This window comes from Lepisma saccharinum, chromosome 9, assembly GCF_977018435.1.
Source record: "Lepisma saccharinum chromosome 9, izLepSacc3.1, whole genome shotgun sequence".
Taxonomy (NCBI): domain Eukaryota; kingdom Metazoa; phylum Arthropoda; class Insecta; order Zygentoma; family Lepismatidae; genus Lepisma; species Lepisma saccharinum.
The window spans coordinates 43,756,120-43,774,796 of NC_139237.1; the positions used below are offsets into that span (position 1 = coordinate 43,756,120).

At 40.5% G+C, this 18,677-nt stretch overlaps 2 protein-coding genes across 3 annotated transcripts in view; one reads left to right on the top strand and one right to left on the bottom strand.

Moving 5' to 3' along the window:
- The window catches only part of LOC145992035 (uncharacterized), a 79,769-nt gene extending 71,987 nt beyond the window's left edge, over positions 1–7,782 (top strand). For both annotated transcript variants that reach the window (XM_083128152.1, XM_083128153.1), the window contains one exon: positions 5,690–7,782. In XM_083128152.1, the coding sequence (XP_082984278.1) occupies positions 5,690–7,165 (1,476 nt within the window). In that variant the 3' untranslated portion in view covers positions 7,166–7,782. The remainder of the gene's footprint in view (positions 1–5,689) is intronic.
- The window catches only part of LOC145992036 (uncharacterized), a 382,098-nt gene continuing 363,433 nt past the window's right edge, over positions 13–18,677 (bottom strand). The window contains exons 3-4 of the mRNA XM_083128154.1: positions 9,604–9,691; positions 13–1,542 (exon numbers count right to left, since the gene is read on the bottom strand). Of these exons, the coding sequence (XP_082984280.1) occupies positions 1,377–1,542; positions 9,604–9,691 (254 nt within the window). The 3' untranslated portion in view covers positions 13–1,376. The remainder of the gene's footprint in view (positions 1,543–9,603; positions 9,692–18,677) is intronic.

Sequence of the window (18,677 nt, forward strand, 5' to 3'; positions counted from 1 at the left end):
ACTGTAATTTTATTGTAGAGCTTGAAGTTGTTTTATGGTGTGTTTTATTGTCTTATATTTACCCCATAGATCTGAGTCTATGTGTCATCATTATATAATTATATAATTGTTCAAATTGAACCGTTAATATGAAGGAATATTATTCTGAGATCTGGGATTTTTTTTTAGGTACATAAAATTCTCAATCATTAAGGCCTATCTGAATGGAATTTTGTGCTTTTTATCATGGCATTATTGAGAGTAATTTTATTTTGCAAACCTTAAGCATTCTTTCTCTCATTCCTCTGTACATCAAGTTAAATAATGTTAAAAAATTGGAAATTTGAGTATGATTCTGGATAAATCATAAACAGTATACAGGGTGATTATAAAGTTTTGATCCATTTCTGTGAAAAACAGATATTAGAATCAAACCAATAATGAAAATGGGAAACCTAACACTTAGGAATGTACAATGCTAGAAAAGGTGTTTTGTGCAGCTGTGCATCGCTGGGAGTTTTGTGTGGATGTGCAGGGTGGTCATGTGGAATAAGGCTCAGTGCAACATGTGATGGATTATGTGTTACTCTGAGGTTGGGTTTACATTATCTGCAGAAATTTTGATAGATTATGTGTTACTAAGTGTTAGGTTTTCCATTCTCATTATTGGTTTGATTCTAATATCTCTTTTTCACAGAAATGGATCAAAACTTTATAATCATCCTGTATATGAATAAGGATTCCAAAGAACTAGAAATTGATTAATGAAATCAAAATGCAATGCAATTTGATTAAAATCTAAACTCCTTACATCAGGAATTTTTTCCTTGTAGTTTATTTTGAAAGGCAATTTAGAAAGAGATGTTACACAAGAAACTGGTTTTTCAGTTAATTTAGAATGTTGAATATCAATTGACAGGTATTATGCCAGTGTTGAAAAACTCCTGTGCAAATTAAATCAGCACTAATATGTCATAAGTTCAAATAACCAGACATACCGTCTGTTTCCTCCATCACTGTAAATAGCAAGATGTGAGTGATATTTTCTATTTATATTCATTGTGTTGTGGTTTTTAAAGTACCAGGGTAAAGAAATTAATATTTCAGATATGATACATTTAAAATGAAACCTACATAAATATACATATGTTCAGAAATTCGGGGAAAAAAAAGGGTGAAGTGAGTATCTTCAGTAGTTTACTTATGAATAAGACAAATAATTAATATTTACAGAACTTCATTTACTTCAGTCTTCAATTACCTTTTCAGTAACAAAAGACAAGTATGTAGTTCCAAATTTTGTTTCAGAAGTGATTCAAGATATGCCTAAGAAGAGCTTTTTCAAAAAATATTTCGCCTGAATTTCCGTTATAATTAGGTGATTGTCAGAGTCCAATTCATAGTAATCTCTCCAGCTCCTCAGGTCCAGCTATCTCCTCTTCGGTGTCTGTCTCAGATTCGCTGCCGTCTGTTAGCGTCTCATCGGCCGACCAGTGTTCAAACTCTTCCTTGTGGTGTTCTAGTGCCATCAGGGAGGGAAACAAACTGTCACAGCCAGAACATCTGAAAAGAGATTGTATACAAACTTGTCAAAGCTTGACTCCACTTTATGCTCAGACAGGCTAATTGGGACTGGAAGTACAGTTTAATGTGGGATCCGAACCACTGTGCAATGTGCCCAGGGATCGAACCTGGAACCCCTTGATTATCCTATTGCATATGCAATTATTAATACAAACTTGTAAGTATTCACTTATTTATTTATTTATTTGAAAAGTGATCATTTCTTTAATTTCCTTTCATAACCGTATTCTTTCCAGTATTTGTTACCATTACTTTTCACATGAGATTCCAAGTGATAATGTAATATTACTAAAAAGGGGCAATTGATTTACGACTAGGAGAGACCAAGAACACCTATTCCTTGGCAGAGTAATATTAGTCAAATTAATCTGTCATCCATTTTTTCAACAGACAGTCTTGGAAAGTATTAAACTAATTAATTGGTAGACATTTTCCTTTGATCAAAGTCTAATTAGTAGATATTGCTCTCACCAATGGTCAATTGACCCTCTCCGATAGAGTATTAACTTGTAATAAGGGGGTTTCAGGATCAATTGTCAGTTGATGTTTGCAAGTAGTTACATGGTGAATTCAACATGTGGTGCTAGTATGTGATATAATGTCCCAATGACGTGTTTGAACCTGTTGACTGCACCTATAGTGCAATAATAATAATAACAATAATAATAATAATCCTGTGCGTAACAGCCCATGAAGGGCCATGGCTTACCTACTGGCTGCCGGTCTTCCTCCCATGCTTTCCTTCGTCACCTCTAAGCGTGGAGATCTTCAACCAGGATTGGAATAGTCGGCGGGGAGTCAGCCCGACGTATCCCCAGCCATTGTAGTAGGTCTTTGCAACCGGATTACGCTTACTCATTCGAAGCTCCCCAATTTCCTCATGATGGTGGGTTGCCACCGGCCTTATACACAGGCCGAAAATTCCTGGAGACTGAACCCAGGATCGAACCCTTACCATCCAATGCAAGGTGCTTTAGACCACACGGCCACGGAGGAGGACCCTATAGTGCAATAGCTTAGGTATAAAGAAGCAAAATAGCTGGACCTCTTGTTTTAGTTCTGTGTGATCTGCCTAGTCTGGCCATGAATACTGTTACAAAGTTTCAGAGGCTGCAACATTGTCCGTTGTGAGGCGAATGAACGAACCTGGTGGTGGAATGTGCGATGACTCATTGTGAGTGCTGCTGTAGAAAGGGAGACACATAACCCATACAGGAAAAATGGAATGGGGTGAGAACAAGAACCGGGTAGCAGTGATAGCGCTACGCTTAAAAAACTGAAAATCAGTCGCATGTTTGTGTACCACACAATCCAGCGGTTCCTTGATACTGGGTCCATTCAGGATCATCCAAGAGAAGGCCGTCCTCGAAGTGCAAGAACTCCAGAAGCTGTGAAAAAGGTGGTGGCGCGTGTGAGGAGAAATCCTGTATGGAAACAGGCAGTGATGGCCCGTGACATGAACATCTCCAAGCTAACGATGTCCAGGCTACTCAGGGACGATCTTGGTCCTCGAGCTTACCGATGGTCAACGGACACTTTCTAACATTGTGTCTGAAGGTGCAAAGGAAGGGTAAATGTGCACGCCTGCTTCAGCGGTACGCGAAGAATGGGCACAGACAGATTCTCTTCACCGATGAGAAACTGTTCACCGCCGAAGAGAGCTTCAATCGGCAAAATGATAAGGTGTATGCCTCATCATCTCGGGAAGCTAGGGACAAGGTTCCGAAAATCCAGTGAGGCCATCATCCCATGTCAGTCATGGTGTGGTGGGGAGTGAGCTATGCTGGCACCACACATCTTCATTTTTCTGAGAAAGGCGTGAAAACCAGTGCTTGGGTGCACCAAAACACTGTGCTGGAGCCTATAGTGAAGGACTTGACCACCACCCTGTTCAGAACGCCCCAATGGACTCTCCAGCAAGATTCTGCTCCTGCCCACAAGTCAAAATCAACCCAGGAGTTGCTGGAGCACAATGTGCCTGACTTCATATCCACTGCTGACTGGCCCTCTAGCAGCCCTGACCTTAATCCACTGGATTACAAACTGTGGGCAGTGCTTGAGAATGTTGCCTGCAAGAAGATTCACTTGACAGTTTGAAGCGCTCTTTACTGGCTGCAGTGGCAACATTCCTCTGGAGATGGTGTGTGCTGCAATAGACGAGTGGCCCGCCAGACTCCGAGCCTGTGTGCATGCTAATGACAGACATTTTGAAATATGATTGGTGCAAACTGTTGTCAAGACCATGTATACTTCATATCTTTTATGCATATTACATTACCTTTCACCATATTGCTGGTTTTCACTTTTTCCTTTGTAACAGTATTTATGGCCAGACTAAGTAATATTGCATAGGTAAGTTATTACTGTATCTTCCAAGTGATAGGTGCAGTGCTTGAGAATATTGCCTGCAAGAAGATTCACTTGACAGTTTGAAGCGCTCTTTACTGGCTGCAGTGGCAACATTCCTCTGGAGATGGTGTGTGCTGCAATAGACGAGTGGCCCGCCAGACTCCGAGCCTGTGTGCATGCTAATGGCAGACATTTTGAAATATGATTGGTGAAAACTGTTGTCAAGACCATGTATACTTCATATCTTTTATGCATATTACATTACCTTTCACCATATTGCTGGTTTTCACTTTTTCCTTTGTAACAGTATTTATGGCCAGACTAAGTAATATTGCATAGGTAAGTTATTACTGTATCTTCCAAGTGATAGGTGTTTATATCTCTAGACCAGTGGCGAAGCGTGATATTTTTACGTAGTCATCGCAAGATTTGCCAGGGTCGATCTTTAAATGGAGAGGGGGTCACAATATTTCTCTGCGATAAATGCCGAGATCACTGCCAATTCAATGTAAAAGCTCATACCACAGACCTTACAACTGCAAAAGACATAATTCTACCCATATGATGAGAATTATTAAATATGATTAAAACTGAAATGCAAACACCTCAATTGTCGCGTTTAAAGGTATGGTCCGCCTCCAGTTGTTGTTTTGATAAAGAAAAGCAGATTTCATATCGTTCAATATATGCTTTTCCTCTTAACAAGTGGAAATAGCAGACATTCACAGTGGCGTGCCAAGGATTTTCAAAGGGGGAGGGGGGTTACATGTACTTTTTAGTAGGCATTCCTCATTTTGCCATCTTTCCTGCCTGTCGTGATATTTTTTTTTTCTTTTTTTAAGAATATTGAGCTTAAGCAGGGATTATGACCCTCACGAACCCCACGCAGAATAATCTTGATGGCTCCTGCGGTGGCTGTAAACACGAGGATGGGGGCTAAAAAAAAGGACCTGATGACCCAGGTCTGCCTGTTCGGAAGCGTTCGGCTGTTCTTGGCACCAGCAGAGACCAGAGGGATTCACACCATTTATGCGATGAGCTGAGGCTTCTAACACCTTTACCTTCAATAGGAAACTTGATGGGAGGGTTCGGCGCAAGGGATACTACTGGGCCCTCATTTCGATGCTCTAAGATTAGCGAATCTCTTGCGTATTTCAAACTATTTCATGCTGTCGCTTGGCTTATTTCACACAAATATGCGAGTATTCTGACTTTTTTTTTTTTTTACTTCTCTAAAATATTTAAAATGCAATGTTTTTATTATCTTGCTTCGTCATCACCGCATCTCCCCTTGACTGGACGCTTCGCCTCTGCTCTAGTCCATGTTATGGTAGCTCATCATTTGTACTTTAGAACAGTTGAAAATTTAGTGTAACATCCTGTTAATAATGATGCACTCAATATGGCCTCCATAGGTGGTATTGCATGCACACAACATACTTTTGCGGAATTGTGTCAACTTCCCATGCAGAAACTTGTAATACAGTAAATAAATTGAACTGTGGGTTTCATATTGACATAATTTCATATCAATTAATAAGAACAGAACCTTACAGTGTTGAATTATGTAAGGAATATAAAAGTATTCGGACTCGTAAAAAAATATTCTTGTTATTTTCAGGATGTGTTTGAGGTCTAGTTTGACAACTTAGAATTGAAGTCTACCATACCTAGGTTTATTTTAATCCTTTTCTATATCCTAGAAAATAAGAATTTGTGAAATGAAAAAATTACAGTAATGTGAAATGTAATTTCTTTTGTACTTTTGTTGTTGCAGACTATGGATTGTACACCGTGTGCTATTCGTCGTGGAACTTGGACTCAAGAATCCCTGGACAAAGCTATTGCAGCAGTTTCCAACAAGAAAATGTCTGATTACAAAGCAGCAAAACAATATGGTATTCCACGAAGAACATTACGCAGGTATGTTGCAAGTAATCAAAGCACAAAAGCAAAGTTGGGCCGTAAATTCACTTTCTCAAGTGAGCAAAATGTTGACCTGTGTTCAAGAATTGTAAGATTAGCAGAGATTGGTTATCCAATTACACCCAAAGTGTTAAGACTCTGTGTCTACAAGTACTGCGTGAGAAATAAAATTAATCACCAGTTTTCTGATATGAAACAAATTACCAGCCTTAAATGGGTTCATGGATTTCTGAAGGCTAATCCCACAATTGCGCTTCGCATGTCACAAACTTTAAGTCCAGCAAGGGTTGAGAAATTGAATAAATTCATTGTAGAGGATCATTTCAATTCTCTAAGATATGTTTTGCAGGGAAACAACCTGTTTGGACACCCAGAGTGCATTTTTATTGTGGATGAGAAGAGTTGTCAGTTCAATTTACACAAGGAACCTCAAGTATTTGCTGGAAAGAGGGCCAGGAGGGTAAATATGGGCATCGAACAAGGTGAAAGTTTGTCTGTATTGGCATGCATGAATGCATTGGGCTCAGCGATACCACCCATGATTCTCTTTAAAGGTAAACAGATGAAACCAGAATATGCTGATGATCTTCCACCTGGAACTGCCTGCTGTATGACAGAGCATGGTTCAATGACTTCGGAAGCATTTGTAAACTGGATTCGTCATTTTGCACAATGTAAACCTACAGGTCGTTGTCTTATAATTTTCGATGGTGTAAAATCCCATTTGGATTTTGAGATTGTTGAAGCAGCAGAACAATATGACATTGTACTCTATTGTTTGCCACCGAACACCACACACGAACTTCAGCCTCTCAACAAGTCCATATTTCGCTCCTTCGAACACCAATGGGACCAAGAAGTACAGCTGTATTGGCTTAATAAAGAAGAACGGATTATGAGTAAGCCATGTTTTGGAAAGATTTTCAGTAAAGTGTGGGACAAATGCATGACACCCTCCAATATCAAATCTGGTTTCCAAGCCTGTGGCATTTTTCCTTTTGATCCCAGCGTTATTCCGGAGAATGCTTTTGCCCCTAGCACAGTGACCACAATGTCAGCATCTAAACCTTCTGAACCTCTGACCACATCAACTACTTTTATTTCTTCTCCTTCAAAAGCAGAAACTGTTTGTCAGAAGCGATCTTCTTTTCCAAAACCTGGTCCATCCTGTGTTGTGTGTCCTGATTATGTAGAGAATCCCGTGGAAACTGCAATTCTCAATGATGCTTTGTCTACGGATGACGAGCAGGGTGATACGGAACAATTTGTATCTTTGCGAGAAATAATTCCATCTCCGAAAGGAAAAAAGCGGAAAGCTACAAACTGAAACCCTGCAATAGTAGAGGTGTTCTGCTTAGAGAACAATTTCCCTCTTCAAAGGAGGCCGTGCATCCAGCTGTTTCTGCCAAGAAAAAGCCAAGAAGATATGCAAAAATAAAAGAAACCTGAAGTCTAAAATAAGTAAATAAGTTCTGTAGAATATGCCATGAAGATTTCATGAATGAAATGTGTAAATGTAACATTTGTTACTCTTGCGTTTACAAAGAATGTGTGGGACTCAGTAAGGATGATAGGAGCCTGTCATTGTCCAGACTGTGATGTGTAATTTGTAGTCTTCTAGTGACACATTGTCAGATGTCACTTTCTTGTCTATTGGTTTGTAAACTATGTCAGTTCTCATATGTAATTATGCAAATAAAATGTAAGTGTTGATATACTTATCTACTTGTAAAAGTAACATCATTTGCAACATCGATTGCATTTTTTGGTATGTATGCACCCAATATGGCCTATACGTTACCTTTTAACAGAATCTTCATGCACCCATGTTATTTTTTCGAACTGGCTCCAATTTTCAGTAAATGCGCAGAAGTGTTCCCTCTTTTGAATCTTGCTATTAGTTGTACCTTTCTGAATTTGTAAACAATTGCAAACCTTAGGTAGGCCATATGAGGTTAAGATGCATTATATTGCAAATTATTATGGAAGATAATATCTAAAATCTTTTACATGCAAATTATATGTATTGTTAGAATTTACAGCCTGCAGCAAAATGTAGCACAAGGTAAATTATAAAATAGTACATATTTCATGCCTCTTGTCGATCATATTAAATCAAAGAACCAGACATGTATCTTATGAATTTTTCTCTCAATTTTTTTCCAACCACCTCTTGACTTCCTCATGTGATGTGTAAAGAAGATATTGGAGTTACAACACAAAAAAACTTACTGAATGTTTAAAAGATAGGTGTAGATAAAAGTGACAATGTTTTCACCCCCTCCCTAACTTGAGCCAAAGAGATCAAAGGTCTCTGAAGTGAATATTTCAACACTACCAAGTATTCGAGCAGTTTATTAAACTTGAGATTTGTGTGCGAAACCTCAAGACCCATCACCACCACTGTTGTCTTCCTAGACCTAAGCCTACCAGTTATTCCTTTAAAGTAGACGCATATGGATTACATGAATATCAAAATTAACTATATTACCTGTGCTTTCCATAAATACACTGATTCCAGGGCAGGTATTTTCAAAATGTCTTCTCCTTTCAAAAAAACACTTTGATATTTCAAAATATAGAAAATTACACATGTTTAGAATTCCTTGTAGAGCATTCATGTGAATCTTCATTTTTTGCTGTTGCCTAGATATTTTCAATAGTTTCGTGGCTACATAAGTCTGTTAAACTGTTGATAATTTTTCAGATTTTTTAATATCATTGCAGTTTTTTGAAAGGTGTTGGCCAAAGGTACAGCTGAGCCTTAACTACCAATTATCCATTGTATGAATTCTTTGTAGATAATTCATCCTTGCTGTCAGCATTTCAGCCAAATAAATTCTCAACAAATCTTTCACACATTCATCTGTTCAATCATACAAATTCTTTATGTCAGTCATTCATACTCTCCTAGATTCTATGCCTATATGATGGATTTCTTGAAAATCCATATGATACATTTACAGACCGTGCAGGTCATCCAATTATCTAAATTATCTGTTGCATTCAAAATGTTTACTGGATAATTTAAAATTCATCATTCAAATTTTTGTGGTCATCCCTAGTCAACACTGAAATTTTGAGCCTCCCTCTGGAAACACACCTTGGATTGCTTGCATCAATGCGAAGAGTATTAGCCAGAATCCACAATTATGTTACATCAGGTTCAAGGTTTGATCCCACTTTAAAGTGTAGGTCCAGTCCCAATTGACCTAATAGAACATAAAGAAGACTTGAAACAAGGTTTCAATACCCACAATGGTGTTAAATAACCATCAATCAAAATGTTGATTGTAGGTTACGAAAGTTAAAAGGCACTCTGTTGTTTCCACTGTACATGCTCTTTCTATGCCAACCTTAACACCATTACATTATGCTGAAATTTATTTATCAAAGTTTGAGTCAACTTTATGTTCAAATATACTAAACAGGAGTGAACCTACAGTTTAAAGTGGGATCCAACCCACTATGCAATGTGTCCACTGAGAATCGAACCTGGGACACCTTGATGATTTTTATTTGAATACATAAACCAACTTTTGAGAAATATGACAAACTGTGCAAAATCCAGTTTATGTTGAATTGTTTGTACGTTAAACCACTGTACTTGGTTTTATATAAATAACAATGTTTCAGAGACTGATTCTGTCTCCATCTTCAGGGATAGTGTATTTTTTGCTCGTTTCAGGTGTTTGTTCTAGTAGAGTAGAAATGCAAACCTCATTTAAGTAAACAAGTAAGTAGGTAAGTGATGTCATTTCTTACCCAAAATGCCTCTTCTTCTGTTGGTGCTGGGCCAGTTGCCTTCCATTGCTGAATGATCGGTCACACACATTGCATGTCAGATTTTCATCTGAAAGAAAGAAGGCGATTCTGATAAAAAAGGATTTTTCACACATATTGTATGTAAACAAGCATTCATACAGGTTACAAGAGGGACAATTTTTTTTAAAAAAAAATTACATAGGCTTATGATCCTGCACCGTGGATGTGTAGAGTAAGGCATCAGGTTTTGGGCTTGTGAGCTGGTTCGAGTCTCCTGGGAGGGGAGGGGATAGCTTGGTGCAAAATTCTAAAAGTGTGATTATTTAGCAAGTCATTCATTGGGAAGTATCTCCCCAATGGCACAGTGGTAGCCTTGTAATCAAGGGGTCCCAGGTTTGATACCAGCTGGAGGTACATAGTGGTTCGGATCCCACTTTAAACTTTAGGTCCAGTCCCAATTAGCCTTACTGTGCATAAAGTGGACTTAAAACACCAATTCAGCCAACCATTCATTCGTTGTGCTGACCACATCCACATGTGACCCCTAACCGGTTGAATGATCTCCTACCTCTGCTGAAGCATGTGGGAGTGAGGCCAGCAGTTTGTAGGTAGGCCTTGAACCTCAAAGGCTGTTGTGTCATGGGCTATACTAAAAATAATCTATAAATCCTTTAATATATATATATATATATATATATTGCTCGCCATTAAAAATGCAACACCCAGAAAGAGTAATCGGATTCGGACGAAATGTGCACAGTGTGTAGAGGAGAGGTGCAGAAGGAAATGATTAGGTGTTCAAGGCCGTCATGCGTCATGTGCGCCTGCCACGCCATCTGGTAAGTGGTACCTGTAGCAGGTCAGATAGGTGCAGAAGAGCAGTGAAAGTGCATGGTCGTGAGTGTAGTGTGTTAAAATCGGTCAGCATACGTCCGCATACGGCAGCGATTCCAGCAGGTTTCCCAGTTCGATCGCGGCCGAATTGTTGCATACCGTGAATGCGGATTATCCTACCGTGAGATCGGTGCCCGTGTAGGACGGAATGCATCCACAGTGATCCGTGTATTGAACCAGTGGGTCCAGGAAGGCACTGTAGAGCGACGTAGAGGTTCACAACGTCCGCGTCGGACGACGGAACGAGAGGACAGACGTCTGATACACATGGCCCTTACAGACAGAATGGTCACGTCAATGAGGATTGCGCATGAAGTACGGGATGTTTTACAACGTCCAGTGTCCTCACGAACCGTGCTTCGTCGTTTGGCGAACCGTGGATTTTTTCCCGGCGCCCACTGTTGCGGATTCCTCTGACGCTAGAGCATAGGCGTTTGCGTCTGAGATGGTGCCAAGACCGTCGTACATGGATGGCGGAGTGGAATGCTGTTGTGTTCTCTGATGAATCTTGCTTCTGTATACAACATCATGATGGACGTACACGTGTGTTGCGACACCATGGCACTAGGCTTCATGATGCCTGCATCATGCATCATCACACAGGGCCTTCATTGGGTATCATGGTATGGGGTGCCATCGCCATAGGTGTTCGTTCGCGTCTCGTACGCATTCAAGGGACATTGAACAGCCAACGGTACATCACACAGGTTCTCACCCCTGTTGCTGTCCCATTAATCCATGCACTGCATAATGCCACTTTTCAACAGGATAACGCGCGCCCCCATGTTGCAAGGAATGTCCTCGCATTTATGGAAGCTAACCACGTGCCCCTGCTTCCTTGGCCAGCACGTTCGCCGGATATGTCGCCAATTGAACATGTCTGGTCCATGGTGGGTCGCCGGCTGGCCCAACTCAGGTTTCCGGCACGTAATGTTGAAAACCTCTGGCACCGTGTGGAAGCCGCTTGGAACTCCATACCGCAAGCAGACATCGATAGACTCATTCTGTCCATGCCTCGCCGTGTTGCAGCAGTTATTGCCACCCGTGGAGGCTGTACACGCTACTAGCTCCTTGGGGTTATGCAACCATGTTCTACGTGTCACATGTCACACCACCGAGCTCTAACTGTAATCATTTTCTTATCTTATTATGAACTACATATTTGCCAAGTTTCGTGTTTCTATCTCATTTCCTTCTGGGTCTTGCAATTTTAATGGCAGCACAAATTCCATTTTCTGCATGGTTGCCGGCAGCTATAGCTGCACTAACCCCAGTTTCTGCATTGGTTCGTGTATATATATATATATATATGTGTGTGTGTGTGTGTAGCTCTCTTCCTTACTAGGGTGAGGTGCTTAGTAGCATGATGGACATCCATCCTAATACCCAACAACTCTGTCATTCTTCATGAGGCCGGCCCTAAGTTGATTCTGGGCCTGGGGCAACGCGAGGCCTATAACTAAAAAGAGGTCGGAGAATATCAGAGATTTCTCTGAAGTACAGGTATCCTCTATAAACACAATATAAACATTAATAACAGTTTTTATATTTCGTATTATTACCTGAGAACTAGGTAAGAAAATGTTGAATATTTGCAATTAGCCAAAGTGGCAGAAAAGCATAGTAAAAAAAATAACATCAATCAGAACATGTTGACGTTTTAACATCAATAATTATGGGAAGCAAGAAATGTTTCTATTATTAGTGTTACTTTTAATTTCCAATGGACCACTGGTGAAACGTTCATTATATTACAAAGCTGGGTGTGTTCAATATCAAACTATTATTTTGCATATTTAGAGGTGTCAAGAATTGAAGAGGACACACGAGCACAAAGTGAAACAAAAGAAATATAAGAGAAGGAAAAGAAGTAGTAAAATACAAACAATGATAAAGGAAGAAATAAGTTTGTGTAATATTTGAATAGAAGTGAAGGCGGTACGAATTTTCTCTGTCCAAGTGGGTGAAGTGGTCCTCCCCCTTCACCCTCCTGGTGGACAACAATTAACATTCAAAAGTACACAACACCATATACCAACCAGAAAACAAGCAGAAATATAATGCAAGAGAGGGAAAGGAGGAGTAAATAAACAAGTGAGTAGGAAATATGTAGAGGGGGGGCAGGCCCATAGCCAGAATTGATCTCCAGGGGGGCCTCATGGGTTATGAGGGGGGCTTTGTAAATCAACTCCATTTTTCAAAAGTTTAACAGTGTTAAATTAAGGTAAATTATGTGTGTGTGGAGGGAGAGGGTCATTACATTACATAAAGTTTAGAAATATCACACAATAACAATTTTTCTATATCTTTTAAAATATCACTTGAAGTGTTAATTGGCTGCTACTAAAATCATCCCTTACTACACACTCCATACTACGCTTGATGATACAGATATCACACAACAAAAGAGGCAATATTCAATCATTGTGCCTAGCGTACATTCCAGCGGCGGCTGGCCAAGTGCAACAAGTGCAGATGTTTTCACCTAATTTTCAAATTAATATTGACATTTTTCATTTGCTTGTTAAATTAAACTATTTCCCAGCAGAACACACACGATAATACTCAAACAATACGCCGCTCGGCGGTACGCACATGAAGAGTTCGTCGTAGCATAAACAAACCAAGAGCAGACGCCGCCAGGTTGCGGAAGACTTTAGCCGGTTGTCATGGCAACGGTGACGTCACCAAGCGTTGGAATTGAACGGGTGTCGCCATCTAGGTGCAGCAGTTCCCTTGTCGACAGAAAGCATTGCATCCAGTGGTTGTGGCAAAATCGTTTCTGTTCTCGCGAGATCTTGTTCCGCGTGTGTGTTTCGCGTTTCCTATCGTGTGTTGAGCTGTGGTTTGTACAATGAACACAGTAAATGACTTAGTGTGTAATTTGTTGCAGACACCATTTTCCAGATGGACGGATGATGACAAAAGAGACGTTTTAAATTGTGGGAGGCCCACTGACACTTACTATTTGTTTTTCATTGCCTATAAATGTCGGGCCTCCCCCATGGCGCAGTGGTAGCGTCATTGCCTTGTAATCAAGGGGTCCCGGGTTCGATGCCCGGTGGAGGAACAAGTGGTTCGGATCCCACTTTAAACTGTAGGTCCAGTCCCGATTAGCCTTACTGTGCATAAAGTGGACTTAAAACACCAACTCAGCCTATAAATGTCGCCTGTTATTTTAGGCACGAGCCGCTACTGGTACATTCCACTCCCCGACAGAAACAATGAAACTCCCCTTCGTTCCCAAAACTTGGGTGCTGTTAACCTTTGACGAAGATGCTGAGGGAATTTGCATAATGACATCAAAGTCACAGATTTCTGAATAAATGGGAGGTTGCAACAGGGGCAACGAAGGTACAGATAAAGAAGCTCCCCCTGTGAAGGAACTTTCTAAAGTCTAGAGAAGAGAATCTCCTAAATACTTGCCGCTACTAGACTACTTATAAATAAGATGAAGGAATGTAATAGCTGCTGTTCATGCTCCCTGAATTTATCCTTCACCAAAGTTGTGAGCAAAATAATATCTGCTGTCTACATATTCACTCTTCACTGCAAACAAATTACACAAAATAATTTTAACTCCATTAAGCCTTGTTTCCATGATATGAAAAACTCAATATGCTGACCAAGGCAGAAATTTATTTTATTATAAAAAATAAAATAAACGTAACTTTCCAACCTTCTAGCAAGGTCTTCTTCAGACTCTGCATAAAGTACAAATGAAACAAGGTACAAAAAAGGACGATATATATACACAAACATTACTCCCCTCCAGAGTAATATATACACTGCCTGACAAAAAAGTTAAGCACCCAGAAGGAGTGGTTGGACGTGAATGAAACTACATATGCTGAAAGTCCATGTACCTTTATTGAACTGATTACAATATATGATGCAAGACTCAAGCCCGTTGGCAGTTACAGGTGGAATGGTGGCGCCAGGTCGGTAGGGTGTCGCACCCCCTCTGGCCGCAATGCATGCCCTTATGCGGTTCGGAATAGTGTCAAACAGCCTTTGGATCCTCTCCTGAGGCACGTTCGTCCACAGGTGTTGCAGCTGTCCCTCCAGATCCCGCAGGTTGGCACTAGGACGGAATCCCCGTCCAAAGTCATCCCACACATGTTCAATGATGGAGAGGTCCGGGGATCGTGCTGGCCACGGGAGGACCTCAACATGGTCTAGGCAGTCCATAGACACATGGGTTGTGTGTGGGCGTGCATTATCTTGTTGGAACACTGTCCCAGGGTGCTGTGCCATAAGGGGTAGGACGTGTGGACGCAGAATGTCTGTGACGTATCGCTGTGCTGTCAAAGTCTGCCGAAGCACTATTAGAGGTGACCTGAACGCATATCCAATGGCTCCCCACACCATGATGCCAGGGGTCACACCTGTGTGTCTCTCCACAATGTAGGCAGGATGTGCCCTCTGCCCTCGACGCCGCCACACCCGCACACGATGGTCATCGGAGGTCATGGAGAAGCGGGACTCATCACTGAACATGATGCGACGCCATTCGTCCTCTGTCAGGGACGGCGACAGGGGTGGGCACGGGTGGGCAAGCGCCCACCCAAAAATTCCTGTGCCCACCCGATTGCCCACCCAATCAAATTCAATAAGTACATATACTTGGGGATATAGAAGTGATTCAATAAATAAGTCTATTCTGGTGTTCATAACATGTACATTTTACTTGTGAATATTATCTATGCTAGAAATGTTCACATATTATCATCCTATATAAAGCCAAATTTCTCATTAGAAAGTGAAAGTAATTACTAGAGCTATTGAAACAAAAACTGTGCTCAAACTAGTACTTCCATGATTAAAAGCAGCTAGTAGGGTTAGGAGGCTCAAAATTATGCAGGGTATGATCAAGATTAGATGAGAATTTAGGGTAAACTTGAGGATTGCAGTTCCGGGTTTCACTGGGAAAGACTGCTTTGAAAAGTACCACATAATGAAAAAATTAGGTATTTCGGATGTGGTAAGAAATATAATAACAAACCACACCATGTAACTTGGCAAGAAGTTGTAACTGAAACTGTGTAGAGAGGATTGGAATGAGGTCTTGGTGCTGTAAGCTCCGGGCCTCCACATACGTATATAAATCCCAGTCTGGGTATGGTTAAAATAATCTCCAAATAAAGAAATAAAAACATCATCTTAGCGTTACTTCTCCAGCAACACAATAAATTATTTCAACTTTTTAAATTATTATTATTATTATTATTAGAATAATTTAATCAAGAAGACTTAGATGGACAGGCCATGTGACACGAATGACAGAGGAAACAAGAGTTTACAGGATTCTTGTTGGGAAACCTGATGGTAAGAGACCAGTAGGAAGGCCAAGACGAAGATGGAGGGATAACGTTGAGATGGACCTAATAGAAATCGGTAAGGATAGGAAAGATTGGATTGATCTTGCTCCGGATAGAAACAGATGGAAGGCTTGTGTTTCTGCAGCCATAAACCTTCGGGTTTAAGTATGCTAAAGAGTATAGTATATTTTAATTAGCTCTGCATTGAAATTCCAGAAGTGTCCTTTTTTTATTTCATTACAATTTTTATATAGGCTACCTGTTATCTTCAAATATCAATATGGTATGCGAAATATCAACTTTATATTCATTCTTCTAATAAGAAGGAATCACAATAATCACTACAATACCGAAGTGAATACATGTTAATAAACCAGTTATGTATGGAAAAAGCTACAGAATTATTCAATTGCTAATGACTGGCTTATCATATTTAGAAATCCTCTTTCGACACACAAATTTTACCACACGAATCAGCCGAAAATATAGACAGAATCTGTAGATGCAGCTGAAGTAAAGAAAAAAAGTGATGTCACGAAGTATCCAGAAGACTATTTTGTTAGTTTGTTTTTAAGCCCACTTTTATGCTCAGATAGGCTAATCGGGACTAAACCTACAGTTTAACTAGTGTTGCCCACGAGACGAGACTTTGGCCTGTCTCGTCTCGTGGAGTCTCGTGAAAATGCTGTCTCGTCTCGAAAATATTCGTTTGTCTTATGACACATGGTCAATCTCGTCTCGTCTCGAATTTTTAGAAGCCTGTCCCGTCTCGTCCCGTGGGCAACACTAAGTTTAACGTGTAGTCCGAACCGGTGTCCATTGTGCTTCCACCAGAAGAGTGGTGAGTCCAACACATGACCTCTTCATTGTAATGCGACAGCGTTATGCCATTGGGGAAAAAATATACAGAAAGAACTCGCACCAAACGTATCATTTTATCACCACAGAAAATGCGTCCATTTTAAGAGGGTGATTACCTGAGACAAATTGAGACTTTCGGAAAACAACGTCATTGTTCACGGAATTAGCTGCCTTGATCCACTAATGAAACGCTGTGAAATTGAAACTACCACCTCAACTTTCTAAGAGGTACGACGTAATGAAACTCCATTTTTGGAAGAGTAAGTTGTGGTTGATTTGTTTTATTTTAAGTCATTTTTCTGCTAATTTTGATAATGTAGACGATAAGGTTCAATTGTGATTAGATGAAAGTAACGAAGGGGCGAAAACAAATACATTCTGACACTCAAAATACAAACCCTCATAAATTATTACTTTGACAGTGGTTCCAGGCTCCAGGGACTCGTTGCCCTGAAAGAATTAAGTTTCCAGGGTATGGTGCACAGGTTGACACTCTAGTGTATTCGAAATGGTCACGCCATACAACCCTTCATCTATAAAAAATAGATGAATTATTACTGGCACGGTGATCAACTTCGATGAATTCCTTGTGTTCTAAATCGTTTTGTTAACTCAAAAAATATGTTCATGTAACCATACGTGTGTTGCTTTTCCAGCATTAGTAACATGAGAGTTCAGAAAACGAATAGCAACTTAGCTAATAATCTCTTCAATTCTGAACAGATTTTTCAGTCTTACTTGTTTATTACATATGAGTGATATTTTGTCAGAATAGCCTTTCATTAGCCTAGGAATACTTCATGGACAATGAACAAAGAATTTGTTTTCCGTGTGTGTTTTAAATCATTCCTAATAAGACGTTCATTTTAATCCAAACATTCAGTGGCGGCGATAAGGAGGAGCGGGAAATGGGGGAACCAGTTCCCCCGCCACATTTTCCCACTTTTTTCCCCCGCACTATGGCCTCTTTATGCTAAACCTTTTCTACCAAGAAAAAGTATATTGTCCTTGCCCCTCAAATGTTTGCACCCAATCGCCGCTGCTACAAACATTCTGATAGATTTCTCAGTTGTGCAATCCTTGTAAGCTAAGAAAAGTGATCGATCGCCAAAGGAGTAAGAAAACTCTTCGAGTCAAAAACTCATACGATGAAAATACTATGCTCAGGAACATGTCTTCAATTACGAGAAACTTCACGATTGTCTACCATCGCACTTTCTATTACTGTCGCTCCGGCTCCCGTTGCGGAGTGGTTAGCACATCGCGCTACGACGCCAGGGGTCCTGGGTTCGACGCCAGGGGTCCTGGGTTCGAATCCCGGCCTGGGCATGGATGTTTGTGAGTGAGTGTCCATTCATCAATTTCATCATGTCATCACTCATCCCCATCTTCGCAAATTAGCCAAGAGTGGCACAAAAAGCGAAGTAAAATAAAGCAAATGAATCAACCAATCAAATCAATGTATCACTGTCGCCGAATACATAAAATCAAGTATGTGCCTTGTATTTGCAACACAAGCTTAAACCTAATTCACATTTATGTCACTGTATTAACATGCATGAAATAGTGTGGTTAGAATGTATGGCTACACATGCTAAACACTTCCTTGAAATAATTGTGTCCATCAGAGACAAAGCGAAAGGAAATGGAACAAGATGGGAGGATAGATTAGAAAAGAATAAGGAGGAAAACAAGAAAAGGAAAGGGAAAAGAAGTAAGAGGAGAATCGGGAGTGTACGAGAGAGGGGGATACATACGTCTTACATACACATATATACTAGATATGGTCTTACATTTATACTGCCCACCCTAATCTATCAATATGGCGCTTCTGCCCACCCAGTCGAAAATTTCTGGCGCCGTCCCTGTCCTCTGTCCATGCCTCCCGAGTACGGCACCACACCAACCGCAGGTGTCGGTGTTGTGTTGTCAACGGCAACCGGCGCATGGGGCGGTAGGACCCGAATCCGGCGGATGCGAGTCGTCGAGACACTGTGC